Genomic DNA, 18965 nt, shown 5'->3' on the forward strand with positions numbered 1-18965 from the left:
ATTCAAGTGGAGGTTTCTTACAAGGTCACTTAAAGAATTTGAAGGACATCTGGATAAAGAATCCTAAGATTCACTATAAGGTGGACTCTAGCCTTAGAGAAGGCTAACAGTTAACTGGTTTGTTGATTAAACCAGAATCAGTTTATTTCAGATAATATGCAAAACATTAATCAGCTTTAATAATCATAGATTGAAACTACAGCATCCACCTTTTTCAAAATTATTGGCATGTTAAGCTAAAACATTGTTTATAAACTATATTGGCTTGATTCACAGAACACACTAAAACACAGAGAAATGTTTTGGGTAAACCCAGTAATATGGGATATTGATTTGAATAATTTTTTGCAAAGAGATTAAATAAAAACAGTTCAATCGCTCCAGTTGTGAGACTATTTCATCTCAACATTATCAATCTGGAGTCAAGGGCAAATGATAGTGGTGCCATGAACTAAGAATTTGGAACATAGATCCCTCATTTTGAAATGGCTTATCTGAGTATTTCTACTTTACCTTTCTAAAGATGAGTTTTGTCCCTGTTTTCCTGACCAATTTCTACCTTCCATAGAGTTAGGGTTTTCTTCCAAGTAGACAAGTCTAGGATTGCACTAGTGGTGTATTAATTGGATAGCCTTTGCAGCTTTCCCAACCTCATAATTCTTAAGAAGCAGTGATACGTGGTAGAAACAAAGCCATGTGTACACAGGGAAAGAGTCATAAATTGCCTATTTGAGCACTTTTCAGTCTTTAAAACTTTTCCCAAGGCAAGAGTTCAGATGCGTCAGATTGCCATCAAAGACTTCTTGGAATTGGCTGTGTTAAATCTGTCTGCCACATGTGTCTGTGTGCAGGTTGTTTGTAAGGGTCACTTTTTGAGTTAACTGCTGCTGAAGCAACTAACATGTCTCAGCTGTTCTTGGCACAGCCTTCAAGGTAGGTAGTCTGGGGCATGTCCTTTTATTAGCTTCTTTGGAGAATATCAAGAAATATATATTTTTTCTAGGGTTAAAAAAGAATGAGAAGCTGGTTTTATTTCCCTATGTATAATAAGAATTAGCCTCTGCATTTTCTTAACACACTTTTTACATTTTTCTTGTTTTACATTTTTGCCTACTATGATTTCAGTTTATGTAGCAGATTTGCTTAGCGAATGTATTACCTGTGAAATCAGAGGAAAAACTGATTTGGAAGTATTCTGTTAGTATCACTTTAGGAGGCCCATGTCAGTATATCATATCATTCTTGGATAGACAAGGGGGGGGGGCATATTCCTTCAAAAGCAGCACTGATAAAACATCTCTAGACATTTCACAGCTAATTTCAGTCATTTGATTAATTCAAATTAGCCAAACCGTTGTACTTTATTCTCCTCAAGTGTCTTTAATATATTTCAGATTTCATTCGTTTGTCTTGTTTTCAGTAAAATGAAAAATTAAACATTGTCTGTGATTATTCTAGATACATAAAGCAGAGGAAGCAAGAAGGTGTCTCCAATCTGATTGCATTAACCAAATCAAACATTTGGTTCAAGAGAAAAAGTGTGCAAATCCTAAAATGACTCCTTTCTGCATGCAGTTCTATTTTAGTGGCTTAATCTTCTGGGTGATACAGAAATCAAGCTTCTTCATGCTGCCCAATACTACTGACCTTCTTTACCCCTCCAGCAGCCCTGACGCCAGACACATTTCTATCCATGGAGTATCAAAGATTCGCAAGAAGCGTTATATTTTTTCCAGGGAAATGAGTACCCTTTTGGGCTACCACAACCAAGTGCGGGCACAGGTTTCTCCTCCAGCTGCCAACATGGAATATATGGTAAGTTTATTTTTATACTTGCTACTTGGGGTTGAAAACAGCACATTGATACTGTGAAAACATATACTGTAATCAGGGGTGTTAAACTACCGGCCCTTAGGCCGGACGCATCATGAGGAAACCGCGCCCACCCCATTGCCGGCAATGGGGAAAAAGTTCCAATACGTTGCGCGACATCACGTGACGTCGCGAGTTTGACATGTCTGCTGTAAATTGATTGTTTGGTGGACAGCTCCTTTGAGGTGTAGTGCAAAAGTTCTGCCAATTTCCCAAAGCTTTATTTTTAAAGTTGAACAAAGTATTTTAGTAACCTAAACAAAACATGCCAGTCTGTACAAAATTACTATAAGAACATTTAGCAAGCTCACAAACCTGGTTATCTGCATTCATTACCAGGGGAGTGTCCTGATACTCCACTGTAGCTTGGATAATTATTCCCATTTTTTCTGGCAAGATTCCTCTGCTAAAGAACAGTGGATGCAGAATTTTGTCAGAATTCCTCATGTATCTTGGTGCAGTAGGAAAGTATTATTTCTCAACTTTTATTTGTCAATCTATATTGTAATAAAATTATAACAGCCCTAAGTGAATCAGCAGTTCCTTATGTTTCTATGTACCTAAATATCTCTATGGTTTCTGGCTGTGACAATTTGGTCTTTGAAGAAAGAAAAAAGTAGTGTAATTGGTTCATGCAATATATAAAAGCTTTGCTTTGATTTAGAGAATTACATGAAACTAAGTTTGTCAAATAGGCTGCATGAACAGAGAGATAGAATTAAGATCACATGAAGTGTTAATACCACTTTATAATACCTTGGTAAGACCACACTTGTAATACTGCATCCAGTTTTGGTTGCCATGAGGTAAAAAAGATGTTGAGACTCTAGAAAGAGTACAGAGAAGAGCAACAAAGATGATTAGGGGACTGGAGGATAAAACATATAAAGAACAGTTGTTGGAATTGGATATGTCTAGTTTAATTAATTAAACTAACTTTAATTAAATTAAACTAATTTAATTAATTAAAAGAAGGACTAGAGATGACATGATAGAATGTTCCAAAATCTCAGGGGTTGCCACAAAGAAGAAGGAGTCAAGTTATTCTCCAAAGCACCTGAAGGCAGGACAGGAAGCAATGGATGGAAAGTAATCAAGGAGAGAAGCAACCTAGAACTAAGGAGAAATTTCCTGACAGTTAGAACAATTTATCAGTGGAACAACTTGCCTCCAGAAGTTGTGAATTGTGCAACACTGGAAGTTTTTAAGAAGAGATTGGACAACCATTTGTCTGAAACAATATAGGGTTTCCTGCTTGAGCAGAGGGTTGGATTAGAAGACCTCCAAAGTCCCTTCCAACTCTATCATTCTATTCTGTTCTATTCTGTTCTAAATATGAGTAGTCCATCAATGTATTTAAGGTGGAGCTTTTTTAAAAAAAAAAAGTTGTGTTTTGTAACTGTATTGGCTAGATAAGGAAAAAAGGCAAAGACATTTGCATTTTCACTAGTTAAGTAGCAAGGGAAATTTCTGAAGATACATGAGTGTATCTCATTTTTTCAGCAATCATTTGGGAGTTATGTCTTTGGTAAAAATTCTTATCTTAAATAGAGGAAACTTATAAATATTTATGAAACTTTTAAGTAATATGGTAAAGCATTAATTATTCAGTTTAAGGACTTAAAATCAAATCTGAAATTATATATCATAGTTTTTGTTTGAGTATGCTTTGTTATCTGGCACTGGATTATATATTTATGAGGCTGGAAGCAGTGATGAGGAATAGCTGTGAAATGATCTGGAGGTAGAATAACAGATGTTTACAAAAGGCGCACATTAATTTAAAAGCATATGCATGGTGCTCGGGTAATATTTGGGACAATAATTGCATATTGTGGTCACCTCTAATATGGTAGGATGGCCTTGTGCTAAGGAAAAAAAGCAGGAAATATTAAGATCTCCTTGCAGATCTCTAGGCATACTCAATTTCTAGCTAGATGATTTAAAATCCATTAAAATCCATTAAAATTCTCTATAATTTTCTGCTTTCAGCCTGAAATGAAGCAATTCAAGTTAAATTATATTACTCACTATAGCTGATGCTTCTTCAGCCAGAGATAGACAACCAGCAACTTTCAGCTTAGTACTGTATTCAAAATATCTCTGTAAGCAAGTAATCCACATTCAAATATCTTGTCATCCAAGAAGGAAGGAAGGAAGGAAGGAAGGAAGGAAGGAAGGAAGGAAGGAAGGAAGGAAGGAAGGAAGGAAGGAAGGAAGGAAGGTAGTTCTGGATCAGCCAACTGCAAATATTTGCCCTTGCCAGGTTATACCCAAAGAAATGTAGATTCCAAAAGAGAAGAAAAAAATCTTACTCATACTAACGTTGTCCTCCAGGGGATATTTATTTTATCTTTCCCGTATTTTCTGTGGCATGCATTAAGTCTAAGACATGTGGAGGAATCATCTACATTGTAGCCAACTGCCTGTTATATGTTGTTTTTTTAATATTCTCATTTTTCTCACTTCTCGTGAAAGGTATGGGATGAGAGGCTAGCCAGATCTGCAGAAGCATGGGCAAAACGGTGCCTATGGGAACATGGACCTCCACAATTGATGACATTGATTGGGCAAAACCTTGCCATACACTCTGGCAGGTAAGGTGTGCCTTTCAGCAATGCTTGGATGTTTTGTGATGTCAAATAGAGCCAAACATTTTGCAGAATTCTAAAGAAGTTGCTTCATTAAAAAAAAAATCAGATTAACAAGATAGTCCACCTCTAGTCAGTCTTATATAACCTTAGCAAATAAATCAATTATGGTTTTCTGATTATGCATTTCTTTATGATCTCAGTATATGTATAGGTCAAGGGTCCCCAACCTCTGGACTGCAGCCTCTGGGCCAGTGGGCCGCAGAAATGGTTGTCGGTACATGCATGTGTGCAGGCACGCACTCCCCCCCACTCACACTAGCACCTGCGGCCCCATTTTTGCATGCATGCAGGCACGAATGGGGCTGCTAGCACTGGGTGGGTTTGCATGGCCCATTTACGCATGTGTAAACGGGGCTGCTAGTACTGGGCATGTGTGTGTGGCCCATTTGCACATGCGTCAATTACACAAATTTGTGCATTTGCAAATGGGCTAGTAGCACTGGGTGGTTTGCATGGCCCATTTATGCATGTGTAAATGGGGCTGCTAGCACTGGGCATGTGTGCGCGGCCCATTTGCACATGCATGAATGGGGCTGCTAGCACCAGGTGGGTGTGCATGGCCCATTTGCGCATGTACACTTGCACACACCAATTTGCAAGCTGCTCACCTTCCTTCTGGGCTGCAAGCCTGGAAGGGTTGGAGACTTCTAGTATAGGTGATGTGGCTGCACAGAGCCCATAGTTCAGTCTTTAAGACTTTTTAGTGGGAAGCATGGCTACAGTATTCACACTTCTGTGTGAATACTTCCAGCTGTTCCTTTTCCTTTCTATAGTCTCATAATCAGCAGTTTGTGAATTCTTTAATGTTTATGTTAAGCAAAGGACTTTTTTTAATTTGCCCCATTAGGTTTTTTTTTTCTTTGTCATAAGATAGTAGAGATGGCATATTGCCTTTCCTAATTTTTTGGAGGAGTAAGGGTGGGAGGGGGAGAGATATTTATTTTTAAAAAAGGAAAACTTACAAATAAAATAAGAAATTGTAAATTATAAATGCCTACAACACTGTAGAAGTGAATCTTAATAATAAACCCATTCTCTGTTTTAAATACTTTCTATAAATTCTTTAATTTCTGCTTTGTACTTCTGTCAATTTCTTTTCTTTTTTTTCATCATTTCTCCTTGTCTGTTCCTGGCTGGATTTCCTGGACTCTTCTTGTCTTATTCCAAATCTTTGTTCCAGCTGAGAGAAACTGTTTGAAGACTCATGTCATTCTGAGAGAAAGATTTAAACTCCTCTCTTCCTACTTTTCTTAGTTGCAGCCTCTTTTCCTATTGCCTCTTTTCATCTATCCTTTCATCTGCCTCTTTCACTTCTGGGCTTTGTTTATTCAGCCTCTTCTTTGAAAGGCCTCTGGCTGCCTGTCTGCCCAGAAATTATTTTGTCTGCCCCCCCCCCCATTGGCAAGTCCTGTCCAACATTGATGTTTGATTGGCAGCTGAGTTATCCTGACAATGGGGATGGACAAAGGAGGGAAGTGGAGGAAAGTGCCCAGAGGTTTTTAATCCTTCCATCTATCAGTTTGTTTGTCTAGTTGTGTTGGGATTGCAACTATTAGTGGTGGCTTCTAGAGATACCCATATTTGATCTCTTGAGGGAGAAAAGATGTAGATGTGGCACCATATGCTTCCAGAAAGAAGTGGGAAGATTTGGGGAACTGCCATTTTCCCTTGTCAAATGATCTTGATATTAAATTCCTTTGCTTCTCTTATGAAAAGAAATGAATAGTTCATATACTATGTATGGTCCTCTGTAGGTATCTTTCAGTGATGGACTTAGTAAAATCTTGGTATTATGAGAAGCAACACTACATATTTCCTTATCCCCATGAATGCAAGCCTAGATGTCCTTCCAAATGTAACGGTTCTGTTTGCAGCCACTATACTCAGGTAAATATTTATTTTCTGTCTACAGTCATTATAGCTAGGTAAATATTTATTTATTTTTCTTATGTTTAAATTGTCTATGTCATTTTTCAAAACCAAGTTTTCCAAGAGATTTAACGTATTGACATCAGACTGAAATCACAACTGATCATTAACTAGACATTACAGAACAATATTGTCTCTGAGGAGTAAAAAAAAAATTGAAATTTAGATCAGTTTATACAGATCCCTTCATTCACCTTATATGTGTGTGCATATATTAACACTTGTAACCATAAAAGCAAAGTTGAATGGATGGAGGATTTTCTAATATTAAGAAAAATCCATTTGGTTCAGATTGACCAAATGCTTTTGGGTATTTCACATTACAGAACATAGTTTGTAATCTCAATAAACTATTCTCATACAGATTTTATTTCCAAAGATGGATTGACCATCCATTTCTTCTTCCACTGATTCATTGATTCACAAGTTGCACTCTTTTTTACATAAATGAAGCAGATCGATGGATGCAATATTTTTTCAGTTTTTTTTTTCTTTTTGAAATGATTTTTTTCCTGTTGAAATGATTTAGTCTCAAAGTGTTCTCTTTATCCATTAAAGAGATTACAAAAATCTGGAACATAGGACATACATTTTAATCATATGATTATATACCTTCAACTTTGAGAGAAAAATGTTTGAACAACAGGTTGACATCAAAGGGGATGGATAATTATCACAGTCCAGCCAGAAAGAATTATCCAGATGTTTATAAATACAAGTTCAGGCATTTCTGTTTACATCTACACTGAAATGGTCATTTAGTGAACCTTAAGAAAAAATGGATGCCATTTTGGATGGATGGATCTTTATCCAGGACCCTTAATCAGCTGTGTATGATGGTCTATCCATGACCAAAATTATATTTAGGGCATTATCACTATTCATTTTATGCTCCTGTTCAAGAACATGGTCAATTTGATGAACTTATTCCACAGATAATTCATTTCTTCTTATGTCTGGTAGCACAGATTATTCAATCAATCATTTGGCAATCCTGTTTTTACTCTTTCCATTTCTAGACATGATTTTTCTTTCTGTGTGAACACCTGAGACTGCCTCTATTTAAACCTTCCCCCCCACTCCTATGTACTTGCAAGATGAGAAAAGCAAAGTGCCTAAAACCCACAGAATGGCCTGAAATCATGCATACAAGCTTCCATCTAGGAATATCTGTGATTCTGAGACAACTTTCACAATATTAAGTGTCTTCAGACACTTTGTTGTCCAAAGTGGATCAGCAAATAGTTCCCCTCCATCTTAAAGCAGAAGTAAAATACCCCAACATTAATTAATGTTATGGACCTCCTTTTTCATGATTGTTAGGGTCCATGCAGGAAAAGCTTTTATTGTGTAATCTCCCTATATTATTTGTGGAATTTTATGAAACAGAAATTTCATTTTCCACTTGTAGTTTTCTACAATGGCTTTCCACTTTTCTTTGGTAAACAATGGTAATTGAAATTTTCATCCATTGCTTTCAGTTTTTCTTACAAAAAAGAAAAAAAGAATGTCACTTGCTTGATAGCACATGGTGATCCTTCACTGGTAATATTCATAAAATTTCCTCCCTCTCCTCAGCAGTCAATCCTTCCTAATGGCTAAGGTTGCCCTCCGGAGCCCAATTTTGTATTCTTTTTCCCCCTGAATTGAATTGTTTTAAAATGGATAAGGCTAAAATTGGTAGTCTGTTATGTCCATTCACATAAGGTAAAGTGCAAAATAAAGTTCTTTAAGATACAGACAGACATTTTATTCACCAACATGTGAGGATCAAGCTGTTAATGATGCAAGAACAGTGGCAATTAAAATTGTTGGCAGTCTTGGAGTAGTATACTATTTCCTGTCTGGAGAATCAGAGTTCATACAGAATTAAATGAAAGTTTTGTCAACTCTTTTGCAATGTTTACCTCCAATGTTTGCTGGAAAAAGTTGTCAGTCTCTACTACTGTATATTCTGATGCTAAAGTCCTACGGAGATAAAATTCTATCTGGGGTCAGGAATATATATGTTAGTATCCCCCCCCCCCTTCACTCCTGCTCCTCCATCTTTTAATTGGGCCACAGTATTGGCTTTTTGTAGTATTTTATTTATATCCTGTAGCTCTGTACCATCTTTATTTTTATGATTGTAGGCTGCCTAGAGTTATTCTGATGTAAGGTGAGCAGCCAATAAACTTTAAAACAAACAAACAAATAAGGTACATTTGACTCATATATGTTTTGAACAGTTCCTTTCTTCCTGTCTCTGTGTGTTCAAGAATAGAATGGTATGTTGAAATGCTGCTAAATATCCACCAGATGGTAATCTCACATTTCCATAATTTTAAGCATGGGAAGCAAGCATACTTCTTTCCCTTCTCCCCATTATCAGTGCTTTCTTTCCTGAAACTTTTATTAGATCCATCAGAGTTTGGTTAAAAAGATCAGTCTTCACCAGTCTTTTCTTATTCCCATCATCAACTGTAAACGTGGCCATTGGTTCTAAATTTTGGAAGTTGCTGTGCAACATATCTGGAGAACATCTACTAAGGGAAGGCTGACCTAGACAATAACCTTTAGTGGATATCATAAAAAGAACACAGGAAAAGTCCAGCTGAGACAGATCAAAAGTTCTGTAATGTAGAATCTGTACAGTCCTATTTTCTAGGCCCTGAGCAGGTAACCAAATGCTTCTTGAAATGCACTGAGGGATCATGGATATATAGGAAATACTATATATCAGTTATCACTAAATAGCAATTTTCTTACTGCTTCCCCATCCCAAAGTAACTGATGGATATTAATAGTACCATCCAGAGAATATAAAAATTCCATTTAGGGCTAATAACCATTGTTGAATAAACCTTTCACATTATGTAAAAGACAAGCATCCCAGAGTTTTCGGTGAATTCAAAAGTATGTGTCTTCTGTTTTTAGATCTACCTCTCTTACAAAAGTTTGCTGATGTCTTCCTAACAGATGGTGTGGGCTTCCAGCAACAGAATTGGCTGTGCTGTCCACACTTGTACCAACATAAATGTGTGGGGCAACATATGGCGGCAAGCAGTCTACTTAGTGTGCAATTATGCCATCAAGTAAGTAACCTAGTTGAGTGTCATACGAATATGTTGGATGGTGGCCTTCCATAATTATGGGGAATTACAGGTATTGTTTTCAACAATTCAGTTTTAAGTTGAGAAAAGCTAACTTTTAAAAAGACTCATTCTTGACAGAGAGCAAGACTAGGATTTGCATAAGGATTAATATTAGGCTATAGGGGAGAGAAGAATGTAGAACACAGATTATCATGGAACTATTCTTGATGAATTCCATAGTGCTTCCCCTCAAGATATCCTTGAAGGAAAAAATGGTAAGGGAAAGGGCATAAAGAGAAAGACTACAACACATATGCAGATTTCTCTGAATCTGGATCTCTGTGTAAAATGTGAGTGTATGGGGGAAGAAACCAATTTGCAATGAATTATTTAGGATTGAAAATGTCCAGAGGGAAAAGGGTAAAGCTCTTGTTCATCATTGTAATATCATATACTTTCAAATATCCTTCATATTTAAAGATAGAGTTTGTGGGAATTCTTATAATTTAAGGAGCAGTCCATATACTGTAATTTCTTCGTCAGACTATGGCCTCTCAATACTGTTTACAAAACTCTGGACATTACTGTACTACAGAAAATAAACTCAGCAAATAATACTCAAAGTAGCCCATAATTTGCCTATTGTTTCTGGCTCATTGCATCTCTGATTGATGTACTAGTCTGGATCTGCCGCTGTTAATCTTGCCTGAATGTCAGTGATGTTTGCCATGTTGGCCCTGAGTAAGATTATTCAGGCCCTTTTCCCACTTGTATCCAGTCTCTCTTGCAGCCTAAGCCAAAATGACCATGAAAGTCCCAGGAGGATGCTAGGATTAATGACTGGAAGGGAAGAAGCATGGTCATTGCAGGCTAAAGTGACCCATCAGAGCTGGGCATATCCCAACCACTGATCATACTGTATTGGCAATTGCATCATTGGTGAGGCATGCCAGACTGCATCCATGGCAAAAATGATGTTGAGAGAAAAGGAAAACAATTAAAACTGGAACACTTCAGGATGACTTAAACTGCCTGAACTATATGACAAGAATGAGACAAAGGCAATATGAGGGTATGGCAGAATATAGCATATGCTGCAGTGAGGGGGAAGTTAAAATATTTTTACTATAAGAGTGGGGAAAGGCGTTCAGTTATTCCTAATACAGAGAGACAGCAGCATCTTTAATCCTTCTTGTTTGTTTCTTGCTTGGGTTGCTACTGTGCCAGTCTATATCAATGGTGACCAGTTGATCTTGTTCAACAATGAAGTCTAGGTATCATGGAGAAGAGTTTCTCTCATAATAAATAATTCCCATACAAATGTCAGGGGATGAAATAAACCTTCCTTCCTTCCTTCCTTCCTTCCTTCCTTCCTTCCTTCCTTCCTTCCTTCCTTCCTTCCTTCCTTCCTTCCTTCCATTTCTCTATTTCTATCTATATCACCCATCTTACTTAGGTCATTCTGAATAATGTACTAGTTTGTAAGAGTCTCCTAAGAGTCAGTTTGGTGTTGTGGTTAAGGCACCAGGCTAGAAAACAGGAGACTGAGTTCTAGTCTTACCTTAGGCATGAAGCCAACTAGGTGACCTTGAGCCAGTTTTGCTCTCTTAGTCCTGTGAAGAAAGCAATGGCAAACTGCTGTCTTGCCAAGAAAACTGTAGGGCAGTGTTGAGCATCAGCATTTAGTGACTGTGGTTTAGACAACAGTTTTCCTGACATTTTCCAGCAACCATATCTTGCATCTTCAGAGGCAATGTGATCTATTTGCTCTCAAAACGCCAGCCATGGTTTCCAATGAAATGTCAGGAAATTTGTTTTCTACACCATGATCACTAAACCCTGGAGCTCAACAGTGCCCAACAGATAACAGCCTGAAAGCCTACACCAGTATAAAACTTCAGGGACTTGTCCAGGCAGTTGCTAGGAATCAGCACTGACGTGAAGGCATAAAAAAAGAAAAAAAGGGGGATAATAATATGCATCAGTGTAGTACCCAGGACAAAAGTATTGCTCATGCATTTTGCTTTTCTTTGTTTACAGGGGCAATTGGATAGGAGAAGCACCTTACAAAATGGGAAAACCTTGTTCAGCCTGCCCACCTAGTTATGGAGGCACCTGCAGCAACAACATGTGTTATTTGGGATTTAAATCCAACAGAATTGGTTGGTTCTGAACATAGCATGTGTGCCTTGAGCTCCCCACTATATTGAAATTGTGGAAGAAACACTCACTGATGGAGATGATAGAAGATTGGGCCAAGTGTAAAACAGCTGTCTAATTTTTACTTATAAATACTTTACTTATAAATATGCCTTCATTTATATAAATTCTAAATTTCTTTCTCTAGCCATCCACCCTTCCCCCATCTTCTAAACCATAATACAGCTCCAAATATATTTTGACATTCATAGACATGCTCAAGAGCCAGCATTTCTCATAATGTTAAGTAGGGGATAAATTCTTAGATCTTGTTTATTCTGCATTCTTAATCTCATTTCTTTATTTGTTGTAGGATTATGCCATTGTAAGTAACAGAGGGAAGACAATTTGACAGGCATCAGGGAGCATTTAAACTAACAAGTAAGTGTAACTCTAGGCATTCCCTGGAGGCATTTAAAGAATCAACAGGAAAAGTATTTATGATTTACAACTGAGACCAGGGTAGTGCATATGCTGTTGGACTGAGGAGATAAAGGTTGAAGTCCACACTCAACCATGGAACACATTATTTTTCATAGTAACCTTTCTTACAGGGATATTCCTGTTATGGTAAAATGAGTGGAGCTCTCCTTAACACTTTGAGCTCCCAGAGAAAAGGTGTGATATAAAGGTAACAATAAATAACGCCACATTTTAGCCAGTAAATATAATATTGATGCAAGGTTTGAATATTTTTAAAGTTAATTTGATCACCTACTACTTCTTCCCTATCAAGGTATTTTTGCTTTTGTCTGAATCATGCAGTCAAGTTATAACATTTGATTAACTTTCACTCTTATTATAGTCCTTGTTTCTTCTGCTTTTAACTAACAATTGAATATACTAATTATTTTTATTCCTCCATTATTCACAATTATTCTAATTAGTTTGATTTTTTAATTTTTAAAAGAAAATATACTTCAATTGCCATTTCATTCTCTGCAATAATGTTTCACTTAGATCTGATGACAAAAATCCACCTTTGATTTGCACATAGCAAACGTTCGTGTGTTTTGCCAAAATGTGTCTCCTAGATTAAGTAAGAATATCATCCTGATTATTTTATATATATGCTGGACATATATAAAGGACATAGTTCTCAGTAAAATCATTAACCTTTTGGGTGGGTTGTTTAATGGATTGCATTAAAACAGTGCATTCACCATTCATTGTGTTTGCCTCATTCATATAACATTTATTTTATCTGATTTGATTAAGCACTAAACAATTTGTGTACCCATGAGTTTTCATTTCAGAAATATTTCCTTACCTAAACAGAGAAACAGAACGACCCAGGGTGGGCAAAAAAGCATGAGAACAGGAGCAATTTTCAACTTCCTGCCAGCTTCCCATTGAGTTTCCTTTTGGGGTTTGGCAGGGAGCACCAGAAACCCTTCCTCCCTCCCTCCCTCCCTCCCTCCCTCCCTCCCTCCCTTCCTTCCTTCCTTCCTTCCTTCCTTCCTTCCAGAAAACATTGATATATGCAAAGGCTCTCAACAATAAAGATTTATTTCTAAAGAACCTTGACAAATTAGTGAATCAGAGAAATGCTTGGAGTTCATTTGACAAAATAGACCACAGCCTACTTCTTGATAAGATAGAACAATGTGGGATAGAGAGTACCACTACTAGATGGATTCACAGTCAGCTGACCAACCACACTCAGCATGTAGTCCTCAGTGGAACTATATTTGCATGGAGGGAAGCATGCAGCGGGGCACCTCAAGGTTGTCTTGGGCCCATTGCTCTTCAACTTCTTCATAAATGATCTAGATGAGGAGATAGAAGAAGAACTGATCAAACTAGGGGGAATTTCTAACATTTTGGAAGATAGATTCAAGATTTAGAAGGATCTTGACAGACAGAACATTGGGTCCTATCTAACAAGTTGCAGTTCAGTGGTGAGAAAAATAAGGTCCTGTATTTAGGCAGTTAACAACAGTCTTGTTTAGCAACATAAATTTTGGACTCAATTGTGGTCATAAGTCGAGGACTACCTGTATACATGCATTCAGCAGAAGTTCCACCATCCCATCAAACAAAAAAAATCCCAACATGGACCCGCTAATATCAAAACTAATACAGGCAGGGCAGTTCTGCTTGCAACTGCTTTGACTGTTAAAAATAATTTCTGGGTTTTATGTGATTTTGTTTGCATTTTTTCAGTATTTTAAGATTAAATTGATTATGTTGCTCTTATATGTCTGTGAGTGGATGGGTGTGCATGTGTGTGCATGCATTATGTGTGTGATATGCAAATACACTGGCAGCATGGTTGAAATGCCACACATTCATTTTAGAAAAACTCATTGAATATGGGCCAGAGCAACTAATACAAAGGTAGCACCAGCCCTCCATCATGCATAAGCACAATCAGACAACATACACACCCTGATTTATTTACATACTACACAGAGCCTGGCACTAGCTCATTCACTACTGTCTGTTCTTTACCTATAAACAAATGCAGATCTGGCCACAGAAATGGGCTGCTTATCCCCAGCGACAGCATGGGGATCTATCTGCATTTGTCTGCACACAAAAGTCATTGTTCTTCATGTTTGTTTGGTGAGGGCAATAAAATGCCCCATGTCTCAGCAGCTGTAAAACTGACCTAATTCACACCTCCCCATGGGAGTTCCTTCAGCTTCTCTGTTCTGGATTGCTTCTCTGTGCCTCTTTGTCAGGGAGAATCCAGACGACAGCATTTTTTCTTCGTAGGGGATCACCCTGGGCCTGAAACCAGGTGTCAGTGGAAATCCCAAAATTGTGCTGGAAAGTCGTGTTTGAGTTTCAAGCTTGGGAGCAGTCACTATAGCTACCGTGGCAGACGGCACCTTGCAAGTTGGTTTCCATACTAGCTTGGTTACTATTTAACATCTCCACCCACATTAGGCCTGATTAAGCGAATCAATAAGATAACAGGCGAGGCAGGTTTCCTCACCCTTCCTCCCTCCCTCCCTCGCCCAGCTTCTTTTCTTGTTATTTTACACTTTCCCATTTTCTTCAGAATTATACTGATGAGAAATGGTCAATGTAAGCACACAGCTAAGTGCTAAGATGGAAGCCCCTCCGTATGGTGAGTACACAGGCTCCTGTCTGCCTATCTTTTCTTGTTTTTGAAGAGAGACGTTCAGTGGTTGAGCAAAGCTGTGTACACTCAGGGCCGACAAATCCTGCTGTTTGTTGTTGATCTAGGGAGACCTTATACATTAGGCCAACACGCATTTCCTGGCTGTCCATGGTCTCGGATTCCCTGTGGTTGGCTTCCTCTTAGTCTGTTGGAGAAGCAGCACTGCTGCCCTTGACTTGAAAAACGAACAAGCATTCCTTAATCTGAGTCTATTTTGTTTTCGAAGTGAGAATGAATTTGCCAAAAACAGTAGTTTAATCTAAAACCAGCAGGAAAAGAGGTTAGGAACTAAGCTCAGCTAACCTTAGATCTGAGACCGGAACAAAAGCAGGCTTTTCAAATGCATATTGAAATTTATACCTTGCTCTTGTGTGTGTGTCTGTGTGTAAGAGAGAGACCATGTCAAACCTCTCACAAAACTTTGCAAATGAATGTAGATTTTTCTCAATGAGACTGATTTCTGAATTGATATATATGGAAGGACTGCACTGTGCTGTTCAAATGGCATAAAATCACACTTATATTTCTAGTTATGATTTCTGAGATGGGCTGAATGGTTAACCTCATATTTATACGCATAATGTATTTGTTGTCAGTAAAGATGATCATTAACGACTTTTCTGTCTGAGCTATGTACCTATGCACCATGTACCCATGCACCAGTCCTGTTTTGCTCATGGATTTCTTGTGAATAAACATGCGCAGAAAAGATTCTCCCAATACGTATTGTGTTGCCCATTGTCCTTTGTTTACAACAGTGGCAAGTTATAAACACTTCTTTAATCAACAAAACTAAACCCACCCACTCCCAAAGTTACAACCTACTGGAATAAGGATTTTTGTTATGTTAATCATAATACTTGCATATTGTATATTTTATATTAATAAATTATGATTTATTGAATAAATCGCAATGGCTGGATATAGGCAACCAATCACTACAAATCACAACTTGCTAAACTTGAATTAAACAAATAATATTATGCTTTGCTTGTTGCATGAACCTATATTATGTTGATGATGAGAAAAATAAATGTTTGGAATTGAATCTCAGAAGTTAGTGAGATTTCTGCTGGACACTAAGACTTGATCTGGTTCACATAACACTTTGCTACAGATAGTGGTAATCTGTATTTTTTCTTACATAGTACTTACCAATTTATATTTATGTAAAGCATTGTATTCTAGTCATCCCCAAGCACACCCCATAAGATGGTCTAGATTTAGCATGCTGTATGAACCCAGCCATAATGTATACCTCAGCTATTCTTTTGACTCTAATTAGTTAATTAAACCATAATTAACCAATGGCTTAATGCAATATGTTAACTCCACCTAATTGTAAGCCTAGCAGGCTGATCTAGAGCTTCAAGGGCTGCAACCTTAGATCTGTGTGAGCATCTAGTCATCTGACATAAAGACTCACCCTTCTTCAGAGCAATATAGCTCAGGTAGGAGGTCTTGTGACTCCACAAGATTGTAAACTTTTAACATTGCTATGTGGTTTTTAACTATATTTATATGCATTAACTATAATATATATATTATATGTGGCCTAAGACAATTCCTTTTCACTCAGTGAAATCCAGACAAGCCAAAAGGTTGGACACCCATGATGTATCATTTTATGTATATAGCTAGTACTATATACCAAATTAAACATTGAAAAGCAGGCAGGATGTTGCCAAAACACGAGGCACCTGGAGTATCAAAATAAAAAAAAATCCAGTTCAATGAGCCCGGTGGTCTTAGAAAAGGTGCAGATGAGAGAATCCCTGGGAAACGCAGTGCTTAAAGTGAAAGGTAGCTTCTCCCTACCCTTATTTGCACCCTGAGAAAGATACCCTCACACACACATACCTTGCGGGGTGCCACCAATGAGGCTTTGGGGGAGCGTCTGGTTGCAAGCTGGGCTGGCACATGTTTGTCTTGCAAATTTGGAGAGTTGCATGAAGGGAGCGTGAGCCCAGCTGGGGTGCCAGGAGGGGGAGAGGAGGGAAGTGAGGAAGAAGAGGAGGAGGAAAAAGAAGCAGCAGGAGGAAGAGGGAGCAGGACTGGGAGGAGGAGGTGGAGACAAAAGGAGAGACAGCAGAAGAAGCAGGAAGAGGGAGAGAAGGAAGAACGTGGAGCTTAGATGTTGCAAATCAGTTGCAAGCACAGCCATTGGAGGACCTTGCACTGAGCAAGACAGCTTCTGCCCTGCCACTCTCCCACCCCTGCACAGACCCCTGCAGAGTTCCACATTCCTGGTGGTGGAAGACGCACTTTCAGTGCACCTCAGCTGTGTGGCCCGGTTCCTAAGTGCCCACAGCCCAGTACCAGTCTGCAGACCAGGGGTTGGGGACCCCTGCTATAAACAATGTAATATATAGGTGGGATGAAGCTGGCTCTGATAGTGAAAGAGAACTTCATAGTTCCAAAGGAAGAGTTGTCCCGCTGTAGCAAGAAGGTGTTGTCTAAAAATAAGATCATCTTTACCTTTGGATTGTTCTTTTTGATTATTTAAATATAATTATTTAAAATTTCAACTAAAAAGATAAAAACTAGTATGAATAAAAATAAAAAGTGGATAAAAGAAAGAAAAAATAGAAAAATAGCAAAGAAAAAGTAAGAATATAGTAGAGAAACATATATAAAGAAATGACTTCTCTTTTATCATAACAAATATAAACAATTTCAGTAACTTATCACCTTCTCTTAAAATACAATAAATAATTTCTTCTTCCTGTATTCTATCTCATATCTATAAACAAAGTCTTATTTATTCAGTTCTGATCAGTAAAAGTCCATTAAGGGTTACCAGAGATTAAATAACACATCTTCTTTTAACATTGATCAAATAAACCAACTTAACATTCCTACTTTTAATAACCTTGATCTTTAACCCCTTCAAATAATGTCCTAGAACTTGATTTCTTTTCATTATTTATTTATCCCTTCTGACAAATTTCTTCAAAGCTTTAACAAGTCTCCTTTGTAAATTCACTATAGGAAAGTTATCCAGGTCACTCTTTGGTTTGTTATTTGTAATATGATTTTTAATTATTGAGACATTAGCCAATTTCAGGATAGCATGTTTTCCGCATCATTTCTGTTTTCTTGTAACCTGTCATTTTAAAATTCACTTTTTCATCAGGCTCAGTCTTGTATGTAAAATTCTACCATAACACCTTTTTAACACTATTTATAGTAACAGACACTTTTAAAGTTAATTTCTGGGTCCATTTTTTCAAAAATATCCTTCAATTTAATATTCTGTATTGGTAAATCAAATTTAAGTGTTCTTCTCCTTTAACTGAAAACTTTAGTTCTTTTTGATTGCCTCTGATGTTCAACCAAAGTCTCATCCATCAGTTTTTTAAAAAGAGAATTTGAAACAAAAGCCTTTTCTCAAGGGAAGGATTCTTGTAATTAATTCCAAATTTTTATTTCAAATCCATCTGGACCCTTTGTTTTCTAACTTTCCAAAATCAAAGTTCTAATCCTCCTTTAGTTTTTTATTCCAAATATAATGTATATGTATTTATTTTTAATCCTTACATTTGTATTTAAAACTTCTTTTGTGGAGGATTGAAGGAAACTCATCCAGTACTAAAAACCTTCTTGTTTCAAAGGTTCCTAATAGCTAAAACAAGCAATTTCCAAAAGTGATTAGAAAAGAAAGTATATGGACCCAATGATCTTTTTGAAACCATTAACCACAATTGGACCAAAAAGATGTGTATTCCCTCATGTCCCAGCGGTCTAAACCTGCCAGAGACCACTGTATTGCAGTCTCCTTGCAAGAAACAATTGAGTGGGGCACTGGTGGATAATTTCAAGTCAGTGTATTTGATGGCCCTTCATTCTGCTAGGTTCATTGTCTCCACTTTTAGTGGAGCTATCTTCAGTTTGCTTCTTCTTCCCTGGAAGTTGCCAAAAAAATAAATAAATAAAGCACCTTTGTATTGTTCTTGTTAGGAGAAAATCTGGAACCTGTTCAACTATAATGTTGCCTTTCTGCACAAAGGTGAGGGACACCCTTAGCATGTGTTCATTTCCTGTGATTTTCTCATATCATTGACTGTAGTGTGTTTGCCTTTAATTTTCCTTTCTGATTGTGAA

The 18965-nt window shown here is 37.5% G+C and overlaps 2 protein-coding genes and 1 long non-coding RNA gene across 3 annotated transcripts in view; 2 read left to right on the forward strand and 1 right to left on the reverse strand.

Moving 5' to 3' along the window:
* Positions 1 to 1365: 1365 nt before the first annotated feature.
* On the forward strand, positions 1366 to 11779 carry R3HDML (R3H domain containing like). The gene is made up of 5 exons (XM_039351930.1): positions 1366 to 1815; positions 4351 to 4469; positions 6281 to 6413; positions 9414 to 9529; positions 11570 to 11779. The coding sequence occupies exons 1-5, from the start codon at positions 1555 to 1557 to the stop codon at positions 11700 to 11702; spliced, it is 762 nt and encodes a 253-aa protein (XP_039207864.1). The 5' UTR covers positions 1366 to 1554; the 3' UTR covers positions 11703 to 11779.
* Positions 11780 to 13219: 1440 nt separating this feature from the next.
* LOC120311603 overlaps positions 13220 to 18965 on the reverse strand; it is a 35125-nt gene continuing 29379 nt past the window's right edge. Inside the window, exon 3 of the long non-coding RNA XR_005557669.1 lies at positions 13220 to 13497. This is a non-coding gene — a long non-coding RNA (uncharacterized LOC120311603). The remainder of the gene's footprint in view (positions 13498 to 18965) is intronic.
* The window catches only part of HNF4A (hepatocyte nuclear factor 4 alpha), a 70794-nt gene continuing 66173 nt past the window's right edge, over positions 14345 to 18965 (forward strand). Inside the window, exon 1 of the mRNA XM_039351285.1 lies at positions 14345 to 14807. Coding sequence (XP_039207219.1) covers positions 14756 to 14807 — 52 coding nt within the window. The 5' untranslated portion in view covers positions 14345 to 14755. The remainder of the gene's footprint in view (positions 14808 to 18965) is intronic.

The sequence above is a fragment of the Crotalus tigris genome, unplaced genomic scaffold (genome assembly GCF_016545835.1).
Source record: "Crotalus tigris isolate CLP2741 ecotype Arizona unplaced genomic scaffold, ASM1654583v1 scf7180000018371.15429387391:27106975, whole genome shotgun sequence".
NCBI lineage: Eukaryota > Metazoa > Chordata > Lepidosauria > Squamata > Viperidae > Crotalus > Crotalus tigris.